At 42.3% G+C, this 24,273-nt stretch overlaps 1 protein-coding gene across 3 annotated transcripts in view; it reads right to left on the bottom strand.

The window, feature by feature from the left end:
• Positions 1-1,117: 1,117 nt before the first annotated feature.
• Positions 1,118-24,273, bottom strand: part of LOC121232870 (disabled homolog 2-like) — a 31,042-nt gene continuing 7,886 nt past the window's right edge. Inside the window, exons 1-16 of one of the 3 annotated variants that reach the window (XM_041121357.1) lie at positions 20,383-20,453; positions 20,108-20,268; positions 19,008-19,078; positions 15,210-15,329; positions 13,872-14,011; positions 13,048-13,146; positions 12,594-12,725; positions 9,347-9,430; positions 8,768-8,815; positions 8,524-8,586; positions 6,695-7,330; positions 5,711-5,864; positions 4,600-5,124; positions 3,986-4,077; positions 3,266-3,330; positions 1,118-2,569 (exon numbers count right to left, since the gene is read on the bottom strand). In XM_041121357.1, coding sequence (XP_040977291.1) covers positions 3,271-3,330; positions 3,986-4,077; positions 4,600-5,124; positions 5,711-5,864; positions 6,695-7,330; positions 8,524-8,586; positions 8,768-8,815; positions 9,347-9,430; positions 12,594-12,725; positions 13,048-13,146; positions 13,872-14,011; positions 15,210-15,329; positions 19,008-19,038 — 2,184 coding nt within the window. In that variant the 5' untranslated portion in view covers positions 19,039-19,078; positions 20,108-20,268; positions 20,383-20,453 and the 3' untranslated portion in view covers positions 1,118-2,569; positions 3,266-3,270. Of the gene's footprint in view, positions 2,570-3,265; positions 3,331-3,985; positions 4,078-4,599; positions 5,125-5,710; positions 5,865-6,694; positions 7,331-8,523; positions 8,587-8,767; positions 8,816-9,346; positions 9,431-12,593; positions 12,726-13,047; positions 13,147-13,871; positions 14,012-15,209; positions 15,330-19,007; positions 19,079-20,107; positions 20,269-20,382; positions 20,454-24,273 lie in introns of those variants that run through there. The other 2 variants (XM_041121359.1, XM_041121358.1) reach the window with 2 other exon arrangements.

Here is a 24,273-nt window from a genome sequence, read left to right as displayed (position 1 = left end):
TTCCACTCTGACCCTCGTGACTCAATAGGAAGGCTCTCCATATTTTCTTCTTTGAATTGATCCCCAAATAAGTAAGGCTTACATATGGTTAGCACATGTTGTACAGTTCACTGACACAGTCTCATGTTCCTTTTTCTGCTTCTTTTTCTATACCTCCCTTCTCTTTTCAAATGGCAGCTTAATGACATGATACAAGGTTCATATTGATAAGTTCACTTGTACTTGGGCAAGGTTAGCTTGGCTGAATAAATGTTGATTGTTGTTTGAACTCCCCTGGTGTCGTTTCACCTCAATTCTGACAAAGGAAATCCACAAACCTGAGTCACTCCAACCTTGGGACATAACACATGCAACCAAAAAAAATAAAATAAAAAAAAAAATCAGTGATTTGCTGAAGCACTGCAAGACCTATATTTCAAGCTGGATACCAACTCTTTCAATGAATTGTTTTCCCTCCCTTAAGTATCCCAATCAAATGGTACTGAAAGAAGTAAGCAAGCATCCATTCTATTTATTCAGTGATACATCAGGCTGATAGTTACAGGTCTGTCTCCAGTACTAAAGGCTAGTCTAAAAAAAAAAAAAAAACCCAAACAAAAAAAAGAACTTTGATCAATTTATTCTTGTTAGCCGTCTGCATTAATGAAATTGTAAAATTTGTTTTGAACATGAAGTTAAATGTTTTCCCCGTTCTAATTTACTTTTCCCAGCATTGGTTTAGTCCTCTTGCAGAGTTGGAATAGACAAGTTGAATGAACGAAACTTCTGAATGCAATGCAATTTAAGTACCCAGCTTCCATGGTCCCGCAGAAGGGAACAAGAAAGCATCTTTAGTAGTAGCAGACTCAGGCTGAGCAGCTAATGGAATGAGCCTCTAGTGACATTTTACTAAGGCAGCTGGAGATTTTATTTTGCTGTGGGGCAGCTCACATTGAACAGGCCTGATGCAAGCAGCTACAGAAAGACTTAAGACCATGCTATCAGACAGCTATGGTAAGAACCTGAGACAGAAAATTTTTAGCAGGCTCTGAACTCCTAGTGTCAACTAGACCATAAGATTGAGTTATGGAGGACAGAATCAACAGCCACACTGATGTTAGCTTGCTATGAAGAATTGCTTCTTTTTAATGTCATTAGGTAACATCACTTGAGATACTACAGTTTTATATAACAGTGTAACATCCATAAGTTTCTACATTTCCAGTTTGAGACAAATACTTAAATTCATAACTTTTTTTTTTTGTATTACAGAAAGTGCAAGAGAAGTTTATATAAAGAGACTAATTGCATGACTGGCTGAATTTGGTACTAAGGCTGTCTTCAAGTTGACTTTCTTAGCTCTCCAGTTCAGCAACTGCTTAGGCATTTGATTTAACAATACTATTTCAAGTTACTTAGCATTAACAGAAAAACCTCTGACACATCAGCCATCACCACTGGCCAAGAATGTAGCTGTTACAGTCAGTTATAACCAACTGATTTAGAGATCTGTTAGTAAGGAGGTTCTTTAGAAAAGGCACTGTTTTCAAGAGACTGAGGACTACCTCACATTAATAGCACAGATGCGGTACATCTTTACTCCATGCCTAGATTCCTTGTGAAAAGCCATGATTGTCTTTCTGCTGTCTAACATACTGGAAACATGCCACATTATACCATGTGACAACTCAAACTGAACAACATCAGGGACAATCACTGATATACACACGCAAGAAGCCTATCTGCTCGTTCCATTTGTCTGCCAAGCCACCTTAATAAAAAGGCAATCCTAGTAGATTTCCCTCCCTGAAAAATGCCAGATTACCACCAAGACAAATTAGTGTCCATGACTACCTCAATGTTCTGCAAGAAGTGTTTCAGCTTATCTGATCCTACAGTGTAGGCCTCTAGTATTCAGGATCCCAGCAGTTCTGTTACAGACTCCACAGTTAATCCCTTTATTACACATTTATGGCAGAGTGCTACTTTTACCATTAGTTAAATGGACAAGTATTGGATTTCCCACTACCACCATACAGTTTACATCTTTGTGGCTCAGAGACCAAGTCATATGTCCAGTCACCAATTAGGAGTAGTGTCCACTTAACTTTACAACTGGCTGCTGTTGTGATAACATGCAACTGACCTAGTTGTTTAAAGCATGGAGTTTTAGCTACTAATGCAATTCCCTTATGTGAAGGCAGCATTTCTTCCCCAGGTACATTCAGTTCCTATATTTTAGGACAGTAAGTGCCACAGAAAGAGGAATTGTGGTGACCATACTTACAAGACGCACGACTTAATGTTACTAAGCTCTTCTGGGGAAGATTGCTAAGAACTAAAGTAAAATTAACATCCACCAATTTGAATTTGGGTCTTCAGCATGAGTCCAACTTTCCATTTGCTTTGCCCTGAATTATCATCTTCACAGCATGTTCTTTGAGGGTTCATATTTCAATCCACCTGGACATGTTTTAGATTACAGACATCATGGAACAGCAGCAAGAGTGGCAGACAGCAAAATGAAACAAGTAGAAAAGTCATGTTGAGAAGAGGTCCAGTTATTCCATTTGTCATTTTCTGGTTATGCCTAGCATAATGAAAAGGACTTAAGGTTAGGATGGCTATAAGTTATAGTTTTATTGCTTAAACTAGCTTAGAGCCACTAAGAGAACAAAACCTAAAGCAATAAACAGCAACACTTGTCTTCTGTTAGAAGCTAGACAGTATTTCAGGGGAAGACTTAGAGGTGTGGCAGAAGAATAGATTTGCTAGTTTGACAGTTCACATTCTCTAGTCAATGGTAAAAAAGTTTGAGTTACATTAGTTTCTAGTGACAAAAGCTCTAATAGCCCTTATCCCGTTTTTAAAGTAATTCACCCAGAGTACAAACTCACAATATCTAGGGGATTAAACTTCAGAAAGCTGTATAGGGCACTGTGTGCTAACACTCTCCTAAAGAGATATCTGAAAGATTTTAGTCAGCCCCTCTGAGTTTTTCAGCACGTTTACTCATTAACTTTCTTCAAGGAAGGGAAATCTAGATCTATTGTGGCCTTGAGGTTTAAGTCCATGGAAGAATAAAATCTTTATTTCTAAGAAAGCAGCTATATACAACTCTGAATAGAGGTACTCTAGCAGAAGTGTTCTTTTAGGGACTGTTTGCCATACTTCAGAGGAGCATTAAAGTGAAGCCAGTGTAGTTTTTTTAGCTAGTTCTTTGCCAAAGGTTTTCCAAATCAATTTTGGAGAATGAAGTAGGTTGTCTTATTAGTGGAAGACTTACCTGATCTATGCAAATGGATTGCCAAAAGGATCACCAAAAGGACCAGAAGGTGGTTTCTGAGATTCCTTTTAAGAAAGGGAGATCATAGACTGTTAGTGGATTTCCGGGTTTCATCATGTTTATTCTGCATGTTTGTATCAGATAGTTCCTGTTCCAAACACCTTCTGGAAAGAGAATACCGCAGAGTACCTGCTAAGTATACATTAACTGTGCTGTTTTAACAAGAGAAAAGGGCTCTAAATCCATGTTAGCAGTTATCCTAGTCTGAGGCAAGGTATCTTTCAGAAAAGCCATGTGTACTTAATGAACACTCATTTGGAGTTGAGCCAGTATAGTCATGATGAGGTCTGTTTTAGCCAAGTGCTAAATGTTTAAAGTCAGCATTCCAGAATTGATCCAGAGTTTCCACCAAGGGCTTCAAGTGCTGTGTCCCAAATAGAGTGATGTGGTAAAGCCACTTCCTCCCCCAGGGGGTACTGAACATGGGAGCCTCCCATTTGTTCAGCTAGAGAGCTGCACAGTCCACACTCAGTCTACTCTGCAGAGAGGTAAGCATAGCCAAAGCAGAAGACTTCTGCAGCTACGTTATTTTAGTCTTTTGTAGAAGCTCCCAATACAGGGCTGAAGAACTTCCTGGTAGGGCTTGCAGCTCAGGGAACTGGTTACAGACTCCCCAGGGGGTGTGGGGGGTGGTGGTGTTTGGTTTTTTTTATTACTTACAGATGAGGCACTGAAAAGGTCTGTTTTAGCTTGACTTTCAAACAGGCCATCAGCCGGCAGCACAGTTTGTTGGGGAACAGGCTTTGGTGGTTCTAGGGAAGAGAGAGACATACTGCTATATCACTAAACAGCTTTAACAAGTACTCTGCTCTGTCTGTATAGCAACACCAAAGCTCATCTAATTAGGTGCACAAAAACCCACACAGAAGTTGCTTTGAGTGGCCTCACAATTTTATCTCCTGCTTGCCCCTCAGTACACTTAAGCTAGATGGGACTTCTAGCACTGTACAGACCTAGTTTACCTCAGTCTAGTCAAGTAGTTTAGGCACTAGGTGTCAGTGTTTGGCCACTGACATTGGTCAATTCTTTAACATTATTAGGGGAGATAGTCCTTCAACCCTGTTACAGTAACCATTAAATCAAATTTTTTAGTTTCATCAGAAAAGAATAGTGATCAACCATCCCACTGCCTGAGCAGCTATCTAAGCAGACAAAAAGATTTTTTTCAGTCATTTTGGCAGACAGCTTGCTAGCTTTCATGTCATCATGATCTGTACTATCTTGAGGAATGCCTACTTTACTACTAAAATAATTGCCAAAAGATCCAGAAGCACCTGAAAGGCTTTGCTGCTCTCCTCTCCTTGCTGGTACTGCAGGTGGCTTTGTCAGCTGGAAATCTTTGAACATTTCCTTGACATCCTTCATCTCTCTATCGCCAAGTGGATCCAGAGCAATAAAAGCATCACTCTCTCTCTTGGATAGCTCCTTCTGAGGTGCAGTTCTAGTTGGTGGCTGAGGTGGGCTAGTTGTTGACATGGAGGGTAGTACAGATGAGGTCTGAGCAAGTAGTGTTGAAGATGGGAACACACTACTCTGGAAGGGATTTACAGCACTGGATGGCTGTGCCCATGAAGTAGATAGAACTTCTGCTGGCTGTGCCCAGAGACTAGAGGTCTGAGAGGCTGCTGGACCAAAAGATGCAGGCTGGCTCCAGCTTGGCACTGCTTGAGTACCAAAGGCAAGTGGTTGAGTAAATCCTGTAGGCTGAGCAGGCATCATAGACCCAGGAAAGACTGATGCAGCCTGAGTAAAGGCAGGTGTCTGTACATTCCATGGTGATGAAGTTACTAGCAAGCCACCTGGGGGGAAATTGTTGTTACACAGCACTTCAGTGATCTGAAGACCTCAAGTAGGAGCATATAAATTCTACCAAGGGTACCAGCAAAACATTTTTCATGTGCTGTTTGCAAAAGACTGTTGATTTACACTTAAAATTAAGTCATTGGAGGGGGGAGAAGGGGGTTAACATTTTTTACTTAGTTCCATTTTGGTCCTGGAAGAACAGAATTGAGGTTGATAGAACAGGAGTAGGAACATACATCTATCACTTCTGTGCTGGGACTAAGTATTTACCATATAGTTACTTCTGTGTAAATAATTATTAAGACTCTGCAGCAGTGCTACCCTGGCCTCCCAAATTGTGCTTGGCACGCTTGAACCTCGTATACCTGATGCAGCAAGCTGCTGTCAAAGTTTAAGCAAAACACCCTGTTCCAGTTAAGGATGCAAAGTTTAGGGCTCTATTCACAGAATTTAATAGTTTAGGGCAGACAGCACATGGGTTAAAGGGCAGGGCACTGCACATGAAGTAAAGGACAAATAGAATCCCTGTGTTGGTGTTAACAGATATCTTAGACTGGGGTGAGCTTCACTTTGTGAACTAACCTAGACCAGCCAATGGAGGTGCTGTGGTAGGACTTGTTTTGAAGAGGTCCAGTGGATTAGTTGGCACAGGTCCTGTCTGTGCCACTGAGGTCAAGCTGAGGCTCTCTGTAGTTGGCACAAACAAGTCTGAGCTAAATAAGTCATTTGATGCAGTCTAGAAAGAAAAAAGCTGTTGAGATGCATGGCAGAACACATGCTAGCGTGATCAAGACCCTTGTTCAGAGCTACAAGCTTTTATTTCAACTACAGCAGAGCAGAGAACTTTGATGCATCCTTTAGAAACCAAGTATAAGAGTTTCAAACCTCACCATTTTGTTCACACCTACTGAGATGCATGGCATTAAGTAGGTATAATATACAGTAGTTACAAGTCAACAGCAGAATAACAAGTCTTAAAGTGACTGAATTATTTTCTAGCATAATGAGCTCTCCCCCCCCCCCCCATTCCTGCTCAGTCTGCAGTGACTCCTGCAGTTGTGGCAAGGTCAGCAACTTAGTTTTGCATCATTTCAGTGCAAGACAAATGCAGCTGACCCAGAGCCACCCTGTATCTAATCAGGCAAGTGATTGAGATTGCCCTTAGTAGGCAGGTACTGCAAAACTACATAGGTTTCTGTAAGCTAGTACTAGTACCTCATTGTTATGAAACCACAGGCTGATGGGCATACAACTATCATAACAGGTTCTGACATTATATCAAGTGACAATATACATAGCAGTATACTTACCAGACCTTTACAGAAGTATGGCAGCATTAAGGAAGAAAGTATATAATTTAGTGATCATAGCTGCTATGAAGCATTCACAAATGTTAGAATGTACCGTGGCTGCAGAGAAGTTAGAGTAAGCATGGCAGGTGAAAGAGTAGATGTGCTGTGAAGCTGTTTAGCCAGTTACATAGCATAAAGAAAGAAAAAGAAGCTGGGTGAAGGAAGCTTAAGTAACAACATGCGTATCACCATAAATTACTTGAACATTGTTCACCTTGACAGACCTCCTTCCTCTTCCTGGCTTGGTACTTTGTGGTGGTGGGCTAATTGTTATAGACTCGTGTGACATGAGCTGGATATTGCTTTCAGAATCCAGCTTTACTCCATTCTGCAGAGATACTCCTTTGGAAGGACCTTCCACAAACAGGTTTGATGGGGCTTTAAGCAAGCCATTCTGTTCTCTCTCTGGTACCCCATTTGGAGTTCTTGCTGCAGGCAACTTACTCTCAAATGGCCACTGGTTTGTTAGTGCTTCTTGTTTGCCAGTTCTATTAGAAATCTGGTCAAACTGTTTACCAAAGTAGTCAATATCACCATTTGAAGCACTATTACCCACCGGTGGCAAGGTACTCATACTTTCCTTCTTCTGATCAGCAGATTTCAGAGAATCAAATAAAGGCAGTGCAGGTCGGTCTGGCTGTGCAAAAGGATCATCACTGAAAGGGTCTGGATTAGGCGTGGGAAAGAAGCTGAGATTGGTAGAGAAAGAACTCTCAGGCAAGAAGGGTGGTTGTGGCTTTGGTTGTGGAAGAGAGGTTGTGATGCCATTCAAGAAGAGATCCTCTTTTACAAAAGTCTGTTTGGTCTCAATTTCAGAGTTTAGATCCACTAACAGAATCCCTTTAGTTTCCTATTTGTTCAGAAAGAAAAAAGTTAGCTTTATGTATTACTTGCTGTATAGTACACAAGCTCAAGGAAAATAGCTGCAAAAGGAGAGATCCTGGTATCCAACACATCATACCAATAAGTATTCAATGTCACAATGAAGTTACACTGAAGCTTCATCTTATAAGCCATTAAGACAAGCACCACAAGCTGTGATCAAGTCACAGCTACTTAGTGTCAGAAGCTCAATGTTAAAAGCACCTGTTTTAAGATCCCTTAGTTAAATATCAGATGCTTGTTCTACAGCCTAGAGACTGTAGAGTCATTAAGCACTAATTGTACCTAGGCTTTCACTTGAGTCAAGAAGCCCTGGTTGAATTCTCATCCTTTGTTTTGACAAGTTGAAGTCACACTGCTTTAGCATGACTTCAAATTGCAGTCTCAACTTTGGAGTAAGATTAGAGAGCTATTTGCAGGTGGAAGACGTGAACATGCCATCTCTCCACCAAGCTGGCAGAAGGGTAAGACTTGGTCACTAGCTGGACTGACACCTATTGTAGCACCAATTGGATCATGGCTGATGGTGGCTTATAGTGCTAGAACAAACCAGTAGGATTTTTGGGGTCACACTGAACTGTGACAAGCTAAGTGCATACTTTTGTGGAGTTAGGCCACATCTTGAGCTAGGGCCACCCATCTAGAATGGCCAGGAGTCCACTCTGAGGGACTTATTTAAGTATTTGCTTATCCTTAAAATGAGCTTCAGCTTTAAGGGTCTTTAGTTGAGTTTCTGTAATAGCTCTCATAACAGCAGAGGCACGTACTGCTAGTACATATTTCTAAAGGCATCTGACTAACAATACAGGATTATCTGTCACGCAGTCTCAAGTGAACTCTGCTAGATAAGAATGACATTAGCTACTCTAGTTAGTAAGTAGATACTATTATAGCCCTAAGACACTTATACACTGATGACAGCTAAACAGATGTCTCTGTGAAACCAGGACTAACAAAGTAAAAAAAAACCAAAACAAAACAACAAAAAAAACCCCAACAAAACCAAAACCAAAACACACCCAAACAAAAAAACCAAAACACACACACACACACACACACAACACAACCCACCAAAACCAAAACAGATCTATTACTAGGATACTAGGACAAAGTTTGCTCTCAAAGCAAGAACCAAAGACAGCTAAGCTAGATTCTACTTACTGTGGGACTGCTCACATCAGGAGGCGTTGACATATCCCCAAACAAGTCCATCTGGACAACTCCCTTGAAGCCAGAAATATTGAAAGAATCAGTATCTGTTACAGTTCTTGCAAGAGCAAGAATCGAGCATTATGCAGATCTATTGCAAACACATCTATAAATACTGCATTTCCCACACAATGCGGAGACAGTCAGTTATGAACTCCTTAATGGTATCAGCCTAAAGCTCTAAAATTTAACCTACCCGTTTCAGTTTGTCAGCTTGATCAGCAGATAGTGCTTCGCTACCATTCTGTAATAGATGGACAACAGTGTCAATGATAATTGGAATATGAAAACTTGCCTAAGCAAGCAACTTGCAGGCTTGAAAAAGCAAGTAATGGAAAGAGGAAGTATGAGGGAGATCACTACTTAATATTACTTCTGGACACCCCTTTTACTCCTATTTCCAATGCAATTGGGCATCTGATGTTGCCTCCATAATGCTAGCAGAAAGTCAAAGCTAGTAGCATCACAGCAGCATATCTAATCAAGTGAGGCCGAGTTGGAGTGACTTACCTCAGTCTTGCTTCTTCACTCTAAAGAAGAGAAGGCTTTTAGTACCTAGATATCACATAGAATATCCAAAGCCTCTTTCTTTGGAGAGCTTACCAGATCTAGGAGGTAATCAAACTGCTGGTATAACTACCAACCAATAGCCTCAAATGATCCTGCCTCTAGACAGACCTCAGTATCAAGTCTCACAAGAGCCCAAAAACCAAGCCAAAGCTGAAACAAGCTTTATTTCTATGCAAACTAATGCAGTTTCTATAATTTTACTTGCCTTTTTCCCATCTTCCTCTTCCTTCTTCTTCATATTATATATTAGCTGGAAGAGGTCCTTAAGATCAACAACTAGAGGCTCAGCCTGAAAAAGAATGTAGATTTTAGGCCATGTACTACTTCACAGCTTGCTTCAGTAGAAGTCCAGGGAACAGCAAGCCAAACTTTCCTAAATGGTACAACACTAAGGTTGATAACAGGAAAAGTAAGAGTTTAAATGATTGTCTAATCTCTGCATAAAAGAGCTTATGCAAAATCCAAGGGTAATGGGGCACAACCAGCTTAGAACTGTTGTTAACTCCCCAGGGAAAGTGACTGTACTTGTGCTAAGCCCGCCTTTTTTTTTTTTTGTTTTGTAAAAAGCACATAGCACAACATTTCATAAGTACATAGTAAGTCCTAATCACATTTCCTCAGAAGTGCAAAGGGTATCTGAACCCTCTGGTAGTCTCATGAGAAGAAAAGCAATTTGCATCCCTCTGTTTTCTACCAACTCCAACACTGAACCTGGAGAAAGCTTCTATAGCTAGTGCTACATTTATTTTAAACACTATGCAAATGGTAAATCAGTGATGCAAGCATAAGGTAAAGATTATCATCACCTCAAATGTGTGGAGCAGACACCAGCTTTAAGTGATATCTGTATCAGGATAGAAATTTAGCGTGAATTAGAAAGGCACTTCATTCCCTGCACACCCATTAACAAGAATGTTTTGAGTAGTTGAGATAGTGGCAGGTTCAGCTACACTGATTTGGATCTGTTGTTTGAGGCACATAGCAGCTGTGTCTGTATCCAAGAGTAGGACAAGTCCTCCTGTTCAGGCACTACCTTTAGCTCAAGCAGAGAATCTATTGAACAGATCTCACTGTTTACATGTGAGCATCATCCTCTCCTAATCAAGGGTTTTAGACAAGCAACTGCAGGAAGAGCCATTTCAAGAGTTATCACCTTTGACAAACAGTACAGCTGCAGCAGTCTAGAGCTGCAGAAGTCCTTACTTATCAGCTAGACAAGTTTGTGCTAAAAACAACTAGCAGCAAGTCAAGAGCTTTCTACAGTTTGGCTAAGCTTATAGGCTGGCAAGCAGCACCCCATGGTGAAAAGCTCCAAGAACAGACTCCACTCCAGAGCACACACAGAAGGCTTTTGTACTTGATCTACAATTCCAGTGAAGCCAGTACAACACAGGACTCTGATAAACTAATAAAACAGGCTTAGGAGAGGGTGTTACAGCTATTACTAAAGTAATAACATGCTCCAACAAGGAACCCTTCAGTCTCACCTGCAGTGGGTCTGAAGCTGCCAACAGTTCCCCAGGAGGGCAGGCAGGGATGTGTATGAGGAAATCACTAGCTTTGAAGCCTTGGCTCTTCAAGTAATTTTAATGACTATTATAAGGACATTATAATGACAAGCTAATAAATGATAAATATTCAACTTAAGGTCATGTCATTTAGGAAGCTGCATAATACTCAGCAGTAATTCCAAGTACTTGTTTCCAGTACTGCTTATGCACAGCTTCTCTTCAGAGACAGACCCTGCATATGGGTGTGATGGGTTGACCCTGGCTGGTTGCCAGGTGCCCACCAAAGCCGTTCTATCACTCCCCCTCCTCAGATGGACAGGGGAGAGAAAATATAACAAAGAGCTTGTGGGTCGAGATAAGGACAGGAGAGAGATCACTCACCACTTACCGTCACGGGCAAAACAGACTCGAACTTGGGGAAAATTAACTCACTTTATTACAAATCAACCAGGGTAGGGTAATGAGAAAGAAAACCGAATCTCAGAACACCTTCCCTCCACCCCTCCCTTCTTCCCGGGCACAACTTCACTCCCGGATTCTCTACCAACCCCCCCCAGCGGCACAGGGGGACGGGGATGGGGTTTACGGTCAGTTCATCACATGTTGTTTTCTGCCGCTTCATCCTCCTCAGGGGGAGGACTCATCACACTCTTCCCTGCTCCAGCGTGGGGTCCCACCCACGGGAGACAGTCCTCCACGAACTTCTCCAACATGGGCCCTTCCCACGGGCTGCAGTTCTTCACGAACTGCTCCAGCATGGGTCCTTTCCACGGTGTGCAGCCCTTCAGGAGCACACTGCTCCAGCGTGGGTCCCCCATGGGGTCACAAGTCCTGCCAGAAAACCTGCTCCGTGGACTCCTCTCTCCACAGATCCGCAGGTCCTGCCAGGAACCTGCTCCAGCGCAGGGTTCCCACGGGGTCACAGCCTCCTTCAGGAACCCACCTGCTCCAGCGTGGGGTCCTCCACGGGCTACAGGTGGATATCTGCTCCACCGTGGACCTCCATGGGCTGCAGGGGGACAGCCTGCCTCACCATGGTCTTCACCACGGGCTGCAGGGGAATCTCTGCTCCGGCGCCTGGAGCATCTCCTCCCCCTCCTTCTTCACTGACCTTGGTGTCCGCAGGGTTGTTTCTCTTACATGTTCTCACTCCTCTCTCCGGCTGCCGAATCTGCCTGTCCCAACCTTTTTTTCCTTCTTAAAAATGTTATCACAGAGGCGTTACCACTATCACTGATTGGCTCGGCCTTGGCCAGCGGCGGGTCTGTCTTAGAGCCGGCTGGTATTGGCTCTCTCTCTCGAACACAGGGGAAGCTTCCAGCAACTTCTTACAGAAGCCACCCCTGTAACACCCCCCCGCTACCAAAACCTTGCCACACAAAACCAATACAATGGGTTTCCCCCATGCAGAAATCCTGTAACAAAGATCAGAATCCCTCCCGGAAGTAACTCTAGGAGAACCAGACCTGCCATTCATTGGCCCCAGAAACTCTGTTGCACAAGACAAAGCATCATGAGAACTAGACTAGTGAAGTTCTAACATCTTTCCTGCTAATTCTAAGTGAAGCTCTGGATATCCGACTCAAGAATTAGCATTCTCACTGACAGCAACAGGCCACTGTACAGGAAAGCCCGTGATAATGGCTCCATTCATCTCACTAATGACTTCCATAGTGCATGGACACGTTAAGCAAGATTAATCATAGTAAGCAAGGCTACTTGAGTGTTTTTATTCTGGAGTACAGAGAAGCTGAACAAGATAAAAGCCACTTGTGATACAGTCAATTCCTACTGCCCTTCTCTAGAAGAACCAATCCATCTGTGCTGATGTTCCCCTACACTTCATAAAGCTACTAGCAAAACACTACAACCTTATCAGATATTAAGTGTTTACACAATAGCATTACTCACAGCAAGTGAAAAAGGGCCTCTGATCCATACCTGTTGTGCTGTTTTTATTGCAAAAAATTGGTGTTGGCCTTCTCCTCCACAAATATAGCCAAAGGCACGACTGTCTGTTACATCCCGAGCAATAAAGGAGACTTTGTTTACTGGATGCTCATGTTCTATGACCTGGGGGGGGGGGGGGGGGGGGGGGAAGGAGGATATTAGTTTAAATTGCAGGAGACATAATAGCTGCTCTTCTCTATAGTTAGAATTAAGATTGCTAGAAGGCTCCAGTTCAAGACTCAAATTTATCAGGCTTTGACTAACCACAATAAGATGCAGCTATCTTTCTGGCAGGAGGCTTCAGCTTTACAACCCATTCCACAAGCCAATTCTTATATGCAGAAGGGGGGCATGATGCTATTAATGAATCTAGTTCAGATTGGCCTAACTTCCAAGTGCCTCACTTGCTTTAAGAATCACGTTAAGAGAATGAGTCATATCTTACCCCAGTTTTCTCATCTATTATCTTGATACCAGAGAGGGAGATGTTCACCCAGATCTTCTGTTTGTGTTGACCTTGGAAGCGGGCAGCCACTGCCATTCCCTGAAGAGGATGAACATCAAAGTATTGATGAAACTTCTGTTAGACTGAGCTTTAACTTGTTTCCTTACATTTCTCATGAGCCCATGGCTGTGACTGTACTAGTGCTAATCTAGTTATTCCTATGCAACTGTACAATCAGAGCAGCATTCTTCTTGCAACATATGCCTGACTAGGTTAGAAGTGATACCTCAGAACTAGATTGTGTTTCCTCTGTAGATGTTTAGGAACTTTAAAGCTTCCTATCTTAGTTCACAAAACTACTGCAGTAGCAGCATCCTTACCAGCTTTCGTGGCCTGACTGAAGCTATGTGAGGGTTCCGCTCTCCAGAAGTAATCATCATTGTTGCTGCAGGGTCTCATTTATTCTTTGGCTTATCTATATCTCTTGGTGTCACCATTGCCATAGGATGCCAACTTTGAGTTCTTATGTTAAATTGCACAAAGTTCCCCCCTTCCTCACCCAAAACCCAAGCTCACTATTTGTGATCAAGTTCATGCTATTAGCATCCATACTGAGTGCCAACAAGAGACCCAAAGGAATATTCCCAAGCCATTAGAGAAACACTGAGCAAGGGGTTACAGCTTTAGAAGTAATGTTCATCTAGGATGGTGCTGTTATTATGTTACCATTAAGCTGTATTTTAAGTTATGCCAAAGTGACCATTTGATCAGCTTTCTGAAGGCTACCCAGAAGATGTTCCTTACATGCCAGGTCAAGCTTTTACCTTCAGCTTCATCATTGAATCCTGACTCATTTTGTCACCTCTTGCCTCTGGGACATCATCAATGCCAATGAGTTTAGCTTTGTATCTTACACCATCACCTTTGAATCTGGACAAGAGAGATTCATCTGTCTTTTCTGACCCTGGAGACAGAGAAAGGTTTGTAGTTGGTTTTTTTTTGTTGTTTTGGTGATTTTTTTTGTTTGTTTGTTTTTTTAAAAAGAACAAAATGTTTATGTTGTGGCTTTGAGAGTTTTGGTTTTTTTTTTAATATATAAAAAAATACATCATATTAGTACATATTAAAACTGTCCCTTGAGTATAACTGAATAACAACCTTAGTCCTTCCAGTAGTGCATGCACTGCAAGATAGTTACTCCTTTAAGGTTACAATGTTCTTACAGAATCTGGCCTCAGTTCAGAGTGGAGCCCAATGCTTAATATTTGGGGACTTCAGGAACAATCATTTGCCACATAAAAGACTACAATATTTATAGGCAACAGCCAAGTAGATCTAAGTGCTAAGCAACAATACCAAGCAAAGTGGTGCTTCCCATGGCCATACAGGATGTTCAATAAGCCTTTTGGATGTTAGCCTCTAGTTCTGTCATAGTCAGATCTCTTCTTGGCATGCAAGAATCACCTAGTCCCTGTGCTAAAACTTTCTATCAATCAGCACCATAATTTCTACAAGTCCTGGTACCCACATCCCTGTAATCACTTGGTATTTTAGCTATATTTGCTATTTCCACTGTTCCCACTACTTCTCAGAAGTGTTTGGTTTTCTTCTCTGCATGCTCAACATACTCAGAGTGTGTGCCTAGGTATGTACCTCTGGTTGAGGTAATTACATTTACATGACCTAATCTATCAAAAAAATCTATTATCTGATCTACAATAATTCTCATTAAATGAGTTTTCTAGCTTCTCTGGACTAGAATCTGTATCTGTGTCCAGCATGTCACTCCCTCTCTAAAGGGAGGGGAGAAAGTGAGTTCAGGTTCAGACTGACAGCTACCAGGATGGTCCTGGGTCTGGTCACCTCCTCAGTAGGCTTTCATTTCTCCAGGCTTTTGGTGACTTGTTAAATGACTCATTTGCTGAGTATAACAAGTGGAACCGAGAGCGTCAGAACTTAAAGCTAGAAAAAAAAACCTTTCAAACTAGAAGCCTACCTTCTGGTTAGGTTTATTTTATTAGCTTATTTATTCACTCTTCCAGTCAGCTTGAAACCTCAGAATTATTTCAACTATGGTGTGAGAGTGATCTTAGTTTTAGGCAAGTGCAAAAAATTAAAGGAGACTGACTAGAGGAAGTGTTCAAGAGGTAAGTATTCCTTACCTCTCTTTTTTTCCTTCTTTGAAGGTTGTGCTTTCAGTGGAACCTGTTGCTCAGGCTGGCTGTTGATAGTAGTAGTTTCAGCTTCAGTAGACATGATGAGATGGTGGTCAGCTATTTTTGCTGTAGTTTTTAAAAATTCAAATAACAATCAGTAGGCAGGCATAATATTTTACCTTGAAGAATAAATATTCTCATTAGACCTGTTAGTCCAGGTTTTTTTCTGCTGAACACTGAAGCCCACTAATGCCTGAAGATATGCTCTCTAGGAGCTGAGCTTTAGGACATTCTGCCCAGTTCCATGCTGGAAAGAAGAAACAGCAACCTCAAGGCAGAGTCCTTCCTGTCAGTGATCCTGCTTCCCCAGTTTAGTTGGCAGAGCTATACCCAGCTCTGGTGTCATACAGCCACAGTAAGTATCTGACTCTGAAGTAAAGTTAAGGGGCAATAACAGACAAATAACCTAGGAAGGAGCAAATATACACAAACAAGACCTCACTTCGGCAACTGTAAAGCGGTAGAACTCCAGATGGACAGTTGTCATCTTTACACTCTAGTCATCCCTCTGTTATTGCCATCTGCCTCCATCCCATGGAAGCCAGATCACTTATTTGCATAGACCCAGACAGCCACAAAACCCCAAGGTGGGGGAAGATGGTGTGGTGGGTTGACCTTGGCTGGATGCCAGGTATCCACCAAGCCACTCTATCACTCCCCCTCCTCAACTGGACAGGGGGAGGAAAATACAATTAAAAGCTCGTGGGTCAAGATAAGGACAAGGAGACCACTCAGCAATTACCATCATGGGCAAAACAGACTCAACTCAGGGAAATTAATTTAATTTATTACCAATCAGAGTAGGGTAATGAGAAATAAAACCAAATCTTAAAACTCCTTCTTCCCAGGCTCAACTTCACTCCCAATTTCTCTACCTCCTCCCCCTGAGCAGTGCAGGGGGACAGGGAATGGGATACACATCAGCTTCTCCACAGTAAGACAGGGGTATTTGCAAGGGTTCAGCCATTCTCAGTGTTAACAATTCAGTTTGAGAATGTTAATGACAGCTTTCTGGCCAGTTTACAGGACAAACTCTCCTATCTGAGGTCTGGCACAGTTCATCTCACCTGGTGAGAGCTCACAGTACATGACAGTTATTTATCATACCTCTGGAGAACTCAGTATCTTTGAGAATCATATCTCTGGAGCAAGAGAATTAGCTGCTAAACTAAGAATGCAAGGATAGATAAAAGTTGCCTTAATACAAGTTCATATTTTAAATAACTAAGATGTCAAGAAGTAGTTAAGCCACTAGACTAGCACAAAATCCCCTCAGGCTTTACTTTAAAATTTCACTGGGGCAGGGAGCAACATTATGTAGCTTGAGCTAGCAGTAATCTAGTGTGCTTGGGGTACAAGAGTCTCAGCCACAACCAAATTCGTATTCTATGCTTTAGACCCAAGTTAAAGCTGTGCTACAGTGCAAGGTATTTGTCACACTTAAGTTTGGCTTTTCTTAATGGAAAGTGCTGGTATAGTCTACATGCAAGTAACTAAAGTGAAGTTAAAATCTTCTGTTTGCAATTCTCATTCTTGCTTGGAGGCTTCCTTTTGCAGTACTGAATCCCTTAGTCTTCCCTTAGACTGCAGGAGTAAGGCAACAAGAGACTAGAACTGTTCTATTACACTTGAATTCTGAGTTTATCTGAAAAGAGTGAGCCAGCAGTGTGGCAGGGTTAGAGATGCATGTGCTTTCATGCAGGGACAGTCATGCCTTCAGTTATACTGGCGTAGTGAAGAGCAAGATCATTCCCACAGCAACTATGTCAGCAGACTGTTAAGTGATGTTTTTTGAATCTTCTCCATGTAGATAAGTCCATTGCTATCACCAGAGCTTAATTACTTGCTATGCAATTGTATGGCTCATTTTAACTACTATGCTAAATGCACTATTTCAAAAGTCTTAGACTACAGATTTTTGGATGTTGCTACCCTGGGAGAAGTGCCCCAAACTCTTGCCTGTATCAGTAGATACACACCACATTATGCTCACCCACTTTTCAATTTACTCCAGAAAGGGCTTGTTAAGAGGCCACTAGTAGCATCTCCCTCCTTTCCTATAGGGACTATCCTGTGAAGAGTGATTACTGATCACTCCTTAGGGGAAGACCATTTCAGGCCTTCAACACATAGGCCTTGAAGTATGAGCTGTTACCTACTATCTCAAGTCAGGCAACTCTCCATTCAAGCATTGTATTCAATTTCCACACATCTACCCTGGGAAAGTCAGTCTTAAGACTTTAGGCATACTGTACTCTTGGTGTCTTCTCTGAACTCCCTATAAGGAGAGCTGTTGGAAGTGACAAGACATCCTTGAAATACCTGTTTCTTAGCAAGAATTGAAGCACATGCCAAACAATTTTGTTGAGCACCATTTAGTTTCCCTTAAGAGATGCTTTCATAATTATCCCTTATTTAAGCAAGGGGTGGCAACACAGTAGCTACCCTTAATGATTAGATTTTTGTCCTGTGCACAGGGGATTGAGAATCTTCATTATGGCTGTAGTCTGTCACAGGATTTAAAGACTGGACAATAATCTTCACCCAACAGACAGGCTTTTTCCCCTCAGCAAAGGTAATTGCCTTAATGTTGATGAAAGGCTGCCTGAGAAGACATTAGGGACACTGAAAAAAGTCAGAGGCAAGACAAATAAACTAAACATCTGCTCAGCATTCTAATACTTTGTCCTTTTCACAGCCCATGCTCCTCCTTTGTCCCTTGATACTGCAAGTACATGATTCAGCTTCAAGAGTTATTGCATGTAAATATTAACCTCAAATTAGAATCTGAGAGGCCAGGAGAGGACAAGAGAAGCTTTTACTGCCAACTGCAATATAGCCTGTTAGGATGAAGTAGTAACCAGAAGCACAGCAATAGTTCAAGTGCTGAACATGCTTCAAAGGCAGGTTGTTCCCTCCCCCCCCTTCTTGAAGGAGTTAGTCAGGTTCTTCTGGTTAGAAGGTTGTATCAGGACCTGCACAATATATCCTTAGAAATATCTCTAGCCATCAAGTTCTTGACAGAAGAGCTGTTTTCAGAAGGCTGGTAGACAAGCTGTCCACTTGAGTGGATTCAACACTTTGTTTTTTCAGGCTGAAGAAACAGACTAAAGGCTAACAGCAATACATACAATGACTAGCAAGAGTCAAAGTTGTAAAGCCAGATACATTTACCAATAATGGACAATCTTGACTAGCAGGATTCTACCCACATTAGAATTATAATAGTGTATTTGTGTGAGCCCCTGTATGACTGACTGACATTTGCATCTAACATCCCTATGTGCATAACTGGCTATCATATTCTCTGCCTAGTTCCTGCTGCAATGATAGTGCCCCAAGTAGCCTCAAGAAGCACTAGGAATGCATTAATGAATCAGAAACATGAAAGTGCTATTCAGACTTTTACCTTTTAAACAGGGTCATTCATGCTGAGGAGTCAAAATATCATAAGTGTTGTTTCACTACTAGAACACCCATTGCTCTAGCATCTGACAGTGTCTGGATTCAAGTTAAATAAACCTCCTGTAACATGACACAAGATTACTATGATTTAGATGGAAAATTCCAGCTGCTTGCTCTGATGCAAGCACTACCATTAGTTTGTCTCCTCTATGAAAATAATCAAATTAGTCTGTTAAGAACTGGCATAGTCAGTGACTAATACATATGAAAGATATTAGCCTTACCTACAGATAGGGTTATACCTGATATATATTGTTCACAGTAATACATAACAAGTACCTGCTTGAAGACAAGTGGTGGAAGAGTTCATAGACAGCTTGGGAACTGTTCCCCTCTAGTTTATGCCATGTCTGGAATGCAAGAACAGCATCACTTGCCAGAAAGTTGACTAAATACAGGCTCTTATTCTGCCAAGTCTAACCCAAGCCCCTGTGGTTAGTCTTGTAAGAGACAACTGAAAAGGATATTGACCTACCTTACCTGACAAGTGAAGCTAGCTATCATTCTCTCAATCAGTAAGGTCTAGATTAATGATGCCCTCACCACTCAGTTTCTCCTGTGATTCCTTGATAGCAGGGAAACCAAGATCAGTGTTTTTAACCCAAGTTAAAAAACCTATTCAGCTGTCCTGTTTAGGCCATAGGTAGTTAGAAACCAAATTTGTGGTTAAGAGATCATTTGCTTGGTATCATGGCCTTGGTTAAGCCAGACGCTTGGCCTGTTGGCCAGAGTATTTCCAGATGTCGTGGTTTCAGCCCAGCCGGTAACAAAGGACCACGCAGCCGCTCGCTCACTCCTCCCGCCCCCTCCGGTGGGATAGGGGGGAGACGGAGGAGAGAAAAGAAAAAAAAAACTGGAACCTCGAGGGTTGGGATAAGGGCAGTTTACTGGGACAACGCAAAAAAAGTTACAACAACAACGACGGTACTAATGAAAGAGTATACAGAAAAGAGTGATGCACAGTGCAACTGCTCACCACCCGGGACCCGACGCTCCGCCACTTCCCCCACCAAAAGTCGAGAGGAGGAGAGCCCTCCCCCCGGCCCACTCCCCATGTATATACTGAGCATGATGTCACATGGTATGGAATAGCTCCTTGGCTAGTTCAGGTCAGCTGCCCCGGCTATGCCCCCCCACCTCCCAGGTTCCTGTAAAAATTAACTCTATCCCAGCTGAACCCAGGACACCAGATTAACAGGATTTTACTTTAGGGAGCCGCCCCTACTTCTTTCATGCAACTTCCTTTAAGCCCTGTTTGATGTCCTCTCACCTAGAAGAGTATGGATCAATACTTTGCAGAGGTATTAAGGCAGCCTTATGCCAAGGGCTTCCCCTGCCAACAGGAATACCCTTTTGGAATAAGCTACAGCTGTACTTACATATTGGAGAATAGGGCACATGGTCCAGCTGTCTTGATCATATACAGCCAGTAATGAGAAACAGGGAAGGGTGACATTCATCTACTTAGCAGGATAGAAGTGTGGTAATAGACACCACAGGGAATGCCTCCTTCATGCTGCTCCCTTCCCCCCAGTACCTACTGTGAAGTATAGAGAGATTTTATTACTCTAATTAGTCATGTCAGCTACAGATGTTGGCATGTACCATTGCTGGTACAGGATCATACCTGTGAACCACTACCCAGACATCTTACCATTTCAGTCTATTTGCCAACTGTCATTTCATCAGTTGATCAGAACAGTGTTCTCATCATCAGTGCATCAGTCTCTTCTGAGCTGTTTGGGTTTTAGCAAGAACACAGAAATTTAAACTAGGTTCCCAAAAGTGCTTTCTGCACACTTGAATCACTGGAATTACAACCAAGTGAACATCACTAAGTTAATAGCTGGAACTGAACAGATCGCTCAGTTCAAGTGGTGCAATTGGACCAGTACTTTTTACCATTGTACTATGCTTTTGAGCACATCATTACTGATGAGTACCCAAGGGTACTGAGGGAGCTGGCAGAAGTGCTCACTGTCGTGGTTTAACCCTGTCGGAGAATGTAGCGAATCTGCTGAATGCCTGACGGTGCATGAGCAGCGTGACCTTGAGCAGCTTGTGGTGTATCCTTGAGAGTCTGGAAAGTCCCGAGCAAGAAAATGATAAGAAGAATCGTCTTGACGAATCCGCAGCAAAACTGTTACCCAATCATGAATTGTTAGTTACTAACTAAACCAATCATATATGAACACATACTCTGAAGAAAGTTATAAAAAAGCTTGTTAGAACAATAAAGTAGCCATTTTTGCACAATCTGATGTTTGTCGTGTCCATCTCTACTGCGACATAACCCCAGCCAGCAACTAAGCACTATGCAGCCGCTCACTCGCTTCCCCCTACCCAGTGGGATGGGGGAGAGGATCGGGAAAAAAAGTAAAACTCGTGGGTTGAGATAAAGACACTTTAATAAGACAGAAAGGAAGAAAATAATAATAATGATAATAATGACAATAATAATAATAATAAAAGGATTGGAATATACAAGTGATGCACAATGCAATTGCTCACCACTCACTGACCAATGCCCAGTTAGTTCCTGAGCAGCGATCTGCCCCCCCCCAGGCCAACTCCCCCCAGTTTATATACTAGGCATGGCATCACATGGTATGGAATACCCCTTTGGCCACTTTGGGTCAGCTGCCCTGGCTGTGTCCCCTCCCCACTTCTTGTGCCCCTCCAGCCTTCTTGCTGGCTGGGCATCAGAAGCTGAAAAATCCTTGACTTTAGACTAAACATTACTTGGCAACAACTGAAAACACCAGTGTGTTATCAACATTATTCTCATCCTAAATCCAAAACATAACACTATACCAGCTACTAGGAAGAAAATTAACTCTATCCCAGCTGAAACCAAGACGGGGAGCACAGAAGATAGTCTGTAAGGTAGAAATGCATGTTACAATATTATCACTACATCCTTAGTGTTCCCAATTTGTCCTGTCCCGTCCCTTCCTAGGAAGAAAGTCTCATCCCTAAGTGTTTTAGCCATAGGGCAGGTGTATTCGAGTTCTCATAGGAGACTTGTAGTTGTGTGACACATCAGCATTAAGAGTTCAGTATACTTTGCTAGAGGAGCCAGTTCCTAGCTGACATCGTCATGAAGCCTCCTGAATGCCAAGGTAAAGGTCTATTATCCCATCTCTGACCTACTTGTTCTCTTCAAGAGATAATCCTCAAACATTTCATTTACCTTATTGCTTAAGGATGCAACATGAACTGACAGAGCAGCAGGAAATTCAGCTCCAAAGCCAATAGTCTGTCCTTAACTAGCCCTGTAATGTCTGAGCTTTGAGCTTTAAGGCAACATGTACCAGCTATGAAGCTTTATTAGAAGCTTTTAAAAACCCCACAGATAGTTGGGAGTAAAGGTCTGCAGGGCATTTCAGCTGAGACACTTCATCCTCAAGCACTTCATAGCATTTACAAGGCACATCCCTTCAGCAGAAGGAAAACTGGAATGGTCTATGTCCCCATCAACCAGGGCTGACATGAGTTAGATGGAAGAAGATGCTTTGTTCAGCACTCAGCTGCCCAGCTTATATAAACAAACTAATCCTGTTAAAACCGGTACCTCTTGTTTATTGACTAGGCCTGCCACTATGCTTCAACTTCTTTATAACCCTGAGACCCTTGAACCCAGACACAGCCTCAAAACCAGGTTCCTAAAGTCAGTTTGTTTTGTCAGTTATGGTACTTTGACACCTTATTCTATTTGATCCTTCTAACATAACCCCAAGTTGTATTTCTGTGGAGTCCATGCTGAGGCAGGGGAGTAGTGGCTGCTTCTTGGTTGTGTTTCACAGCAGAAGCTCATTAAGACCTCTTAGCATTCCTACTCCAAAATTTCCCAGGGATGGGGGGGTGTCTTGATTCTACTAATAATCCCTTAGTCTACATGCAAGAACTAGGGTTTTTCTCCAAAATCCTTGCAGATTACAAGGTACCTTCATCATTTCTTTTTAGAATCTAGCCAGCAAGCAGGATTCGTACCATCAGTACTGTTTCCAGAGGAAGCTGGCTTTCTCTGGATGTGAAACTTCTTGCTTCTGAAGTGCTTGCATATTGCTAGCCTTGCTGAATAAAGTCCACAAGCATTCCCAAGAACTGGGTTAACCCAGCAGGCCACACAAACATCCTAGCAGTGTAAAGGTCACCAGGCGAAAAGAGCATCAATAGGAGAAAGAAAAAAATCTGTAGGTTTGGCAACAATACTCAGTGACTACAACATATTATGTGCTTTTCTTTACTTCATATCTCAAGCTGTCATTTTTATCCTAAACATCCTGTCCAGACACCAGCCCTTGACTCCCCCTTCCTTGACGCCAAGTACATTTATTTGCTTTTGCACAGAGACAAAAGTCTAAGAGCTCTTTTTGCCACCCTTTGCATCTATCATATTCACCTGTTTAGAGTGCTTCTTTCCATATCTGCTCATGAAGTAAAGGCCTTAAGCAAGAAGTATATCCATAGCTGCTACTGGCCTGTAGTGTCCAATAATAGGGTTATGCAGGCACTTTGACAAGTAATACTCTTCTCAATGAGAAAGTGGGTTGTGTACTGCAGATGTATAGAGATACTTAGAAACACAGCAGAAGGCACACATTAGAATGGATAGCCATCTCTACAAGAGGAAGCTGATGCCAGATTTTTGGTACTTGGCTCATCCTTCCAACTGATAGCGCTGAGCACAACTACTGATATTCAGCCAATAGCTTTGTTTGAAGTAAAGGCACAATAAATGACAAGTATCATAAATCACAGGGCTATCAGAGTAGTGCTCATCATTCTCCCAGTCTCCTGTCTGCACTGACAAGCACAAAAGACCCTGTTAGATTCCCCTCAACAGAACCATCTCTTTATTTAAGACTTGGAGCACCTGCCATTCATTCCACTTTACCCTGAACTTTCCTAAGCTAGCAAACTTCATGACTTGGAGTAAAGCCTCTGTTTTGATTGTTCACCTGACATTCATTTAGCACTTACATACTCCTTATTATTTCTACCACTTGGTTTTTCTCCACCAAATGCAAACTCTAGTGAGTTACTACTAATAGAAATTTCTCCTTTAGACTTGACTGTGTCCTTGGACCATTCAGGGAATTTTGGAAGCCCAATTATGCCTCAAGAGCAGTTCTGTTTGATGGGACTGCAGTGATTCTTTAAACATACATGGTGGATTACTCCCTCAGACAATCCCCTTCTCAGCTGAAAAAGATTTCCTTTGTGTCCTGGGTTCAGCTGGGATAGAGTTAATTTTTTACAGGAACCTGGGAGGTGAGGGGGGGGGGGGGGGCATAGCTGGGGCAGCTGACCTGAACTAGCCAAGGAGCTATTCCATACCATGTGACATCATGCTCAGTATATAAATGGGGAGCGGGATGGGGGGGGGGGCACTAGGGGGAGTCTTCCTGACTTTTGGTGGGGGAAGTGGTGGAGTGTCATGTTCTGGGTGGTGAGCAGTTGCACTGTGCATCACTCTTTTTGTATATTCTTTCATTAGTACCGTTGTTGTTGTTGTAACCTTTTTTTTTTTGTGTTGTCC

Source organism: Aquila chrysaetos (assembly GCF_900496995.4).
Source record: "Aquila chrysaetos chrysaetos chromosome W unlocalized genomic scaffold, bAquChr1.4 W_unloc_1, whole genome shotgun sequence".
NCBI lineage: Eukaryota > Metazoa > Chordata > Aves > Accipitriformes > Accipitridae > Aquila > Aquila chrysaetos.
Note: the sequence above shows the minus strand (reverse complement) of the source record. Positions and strands in the feature narration are given on the sequence as shown.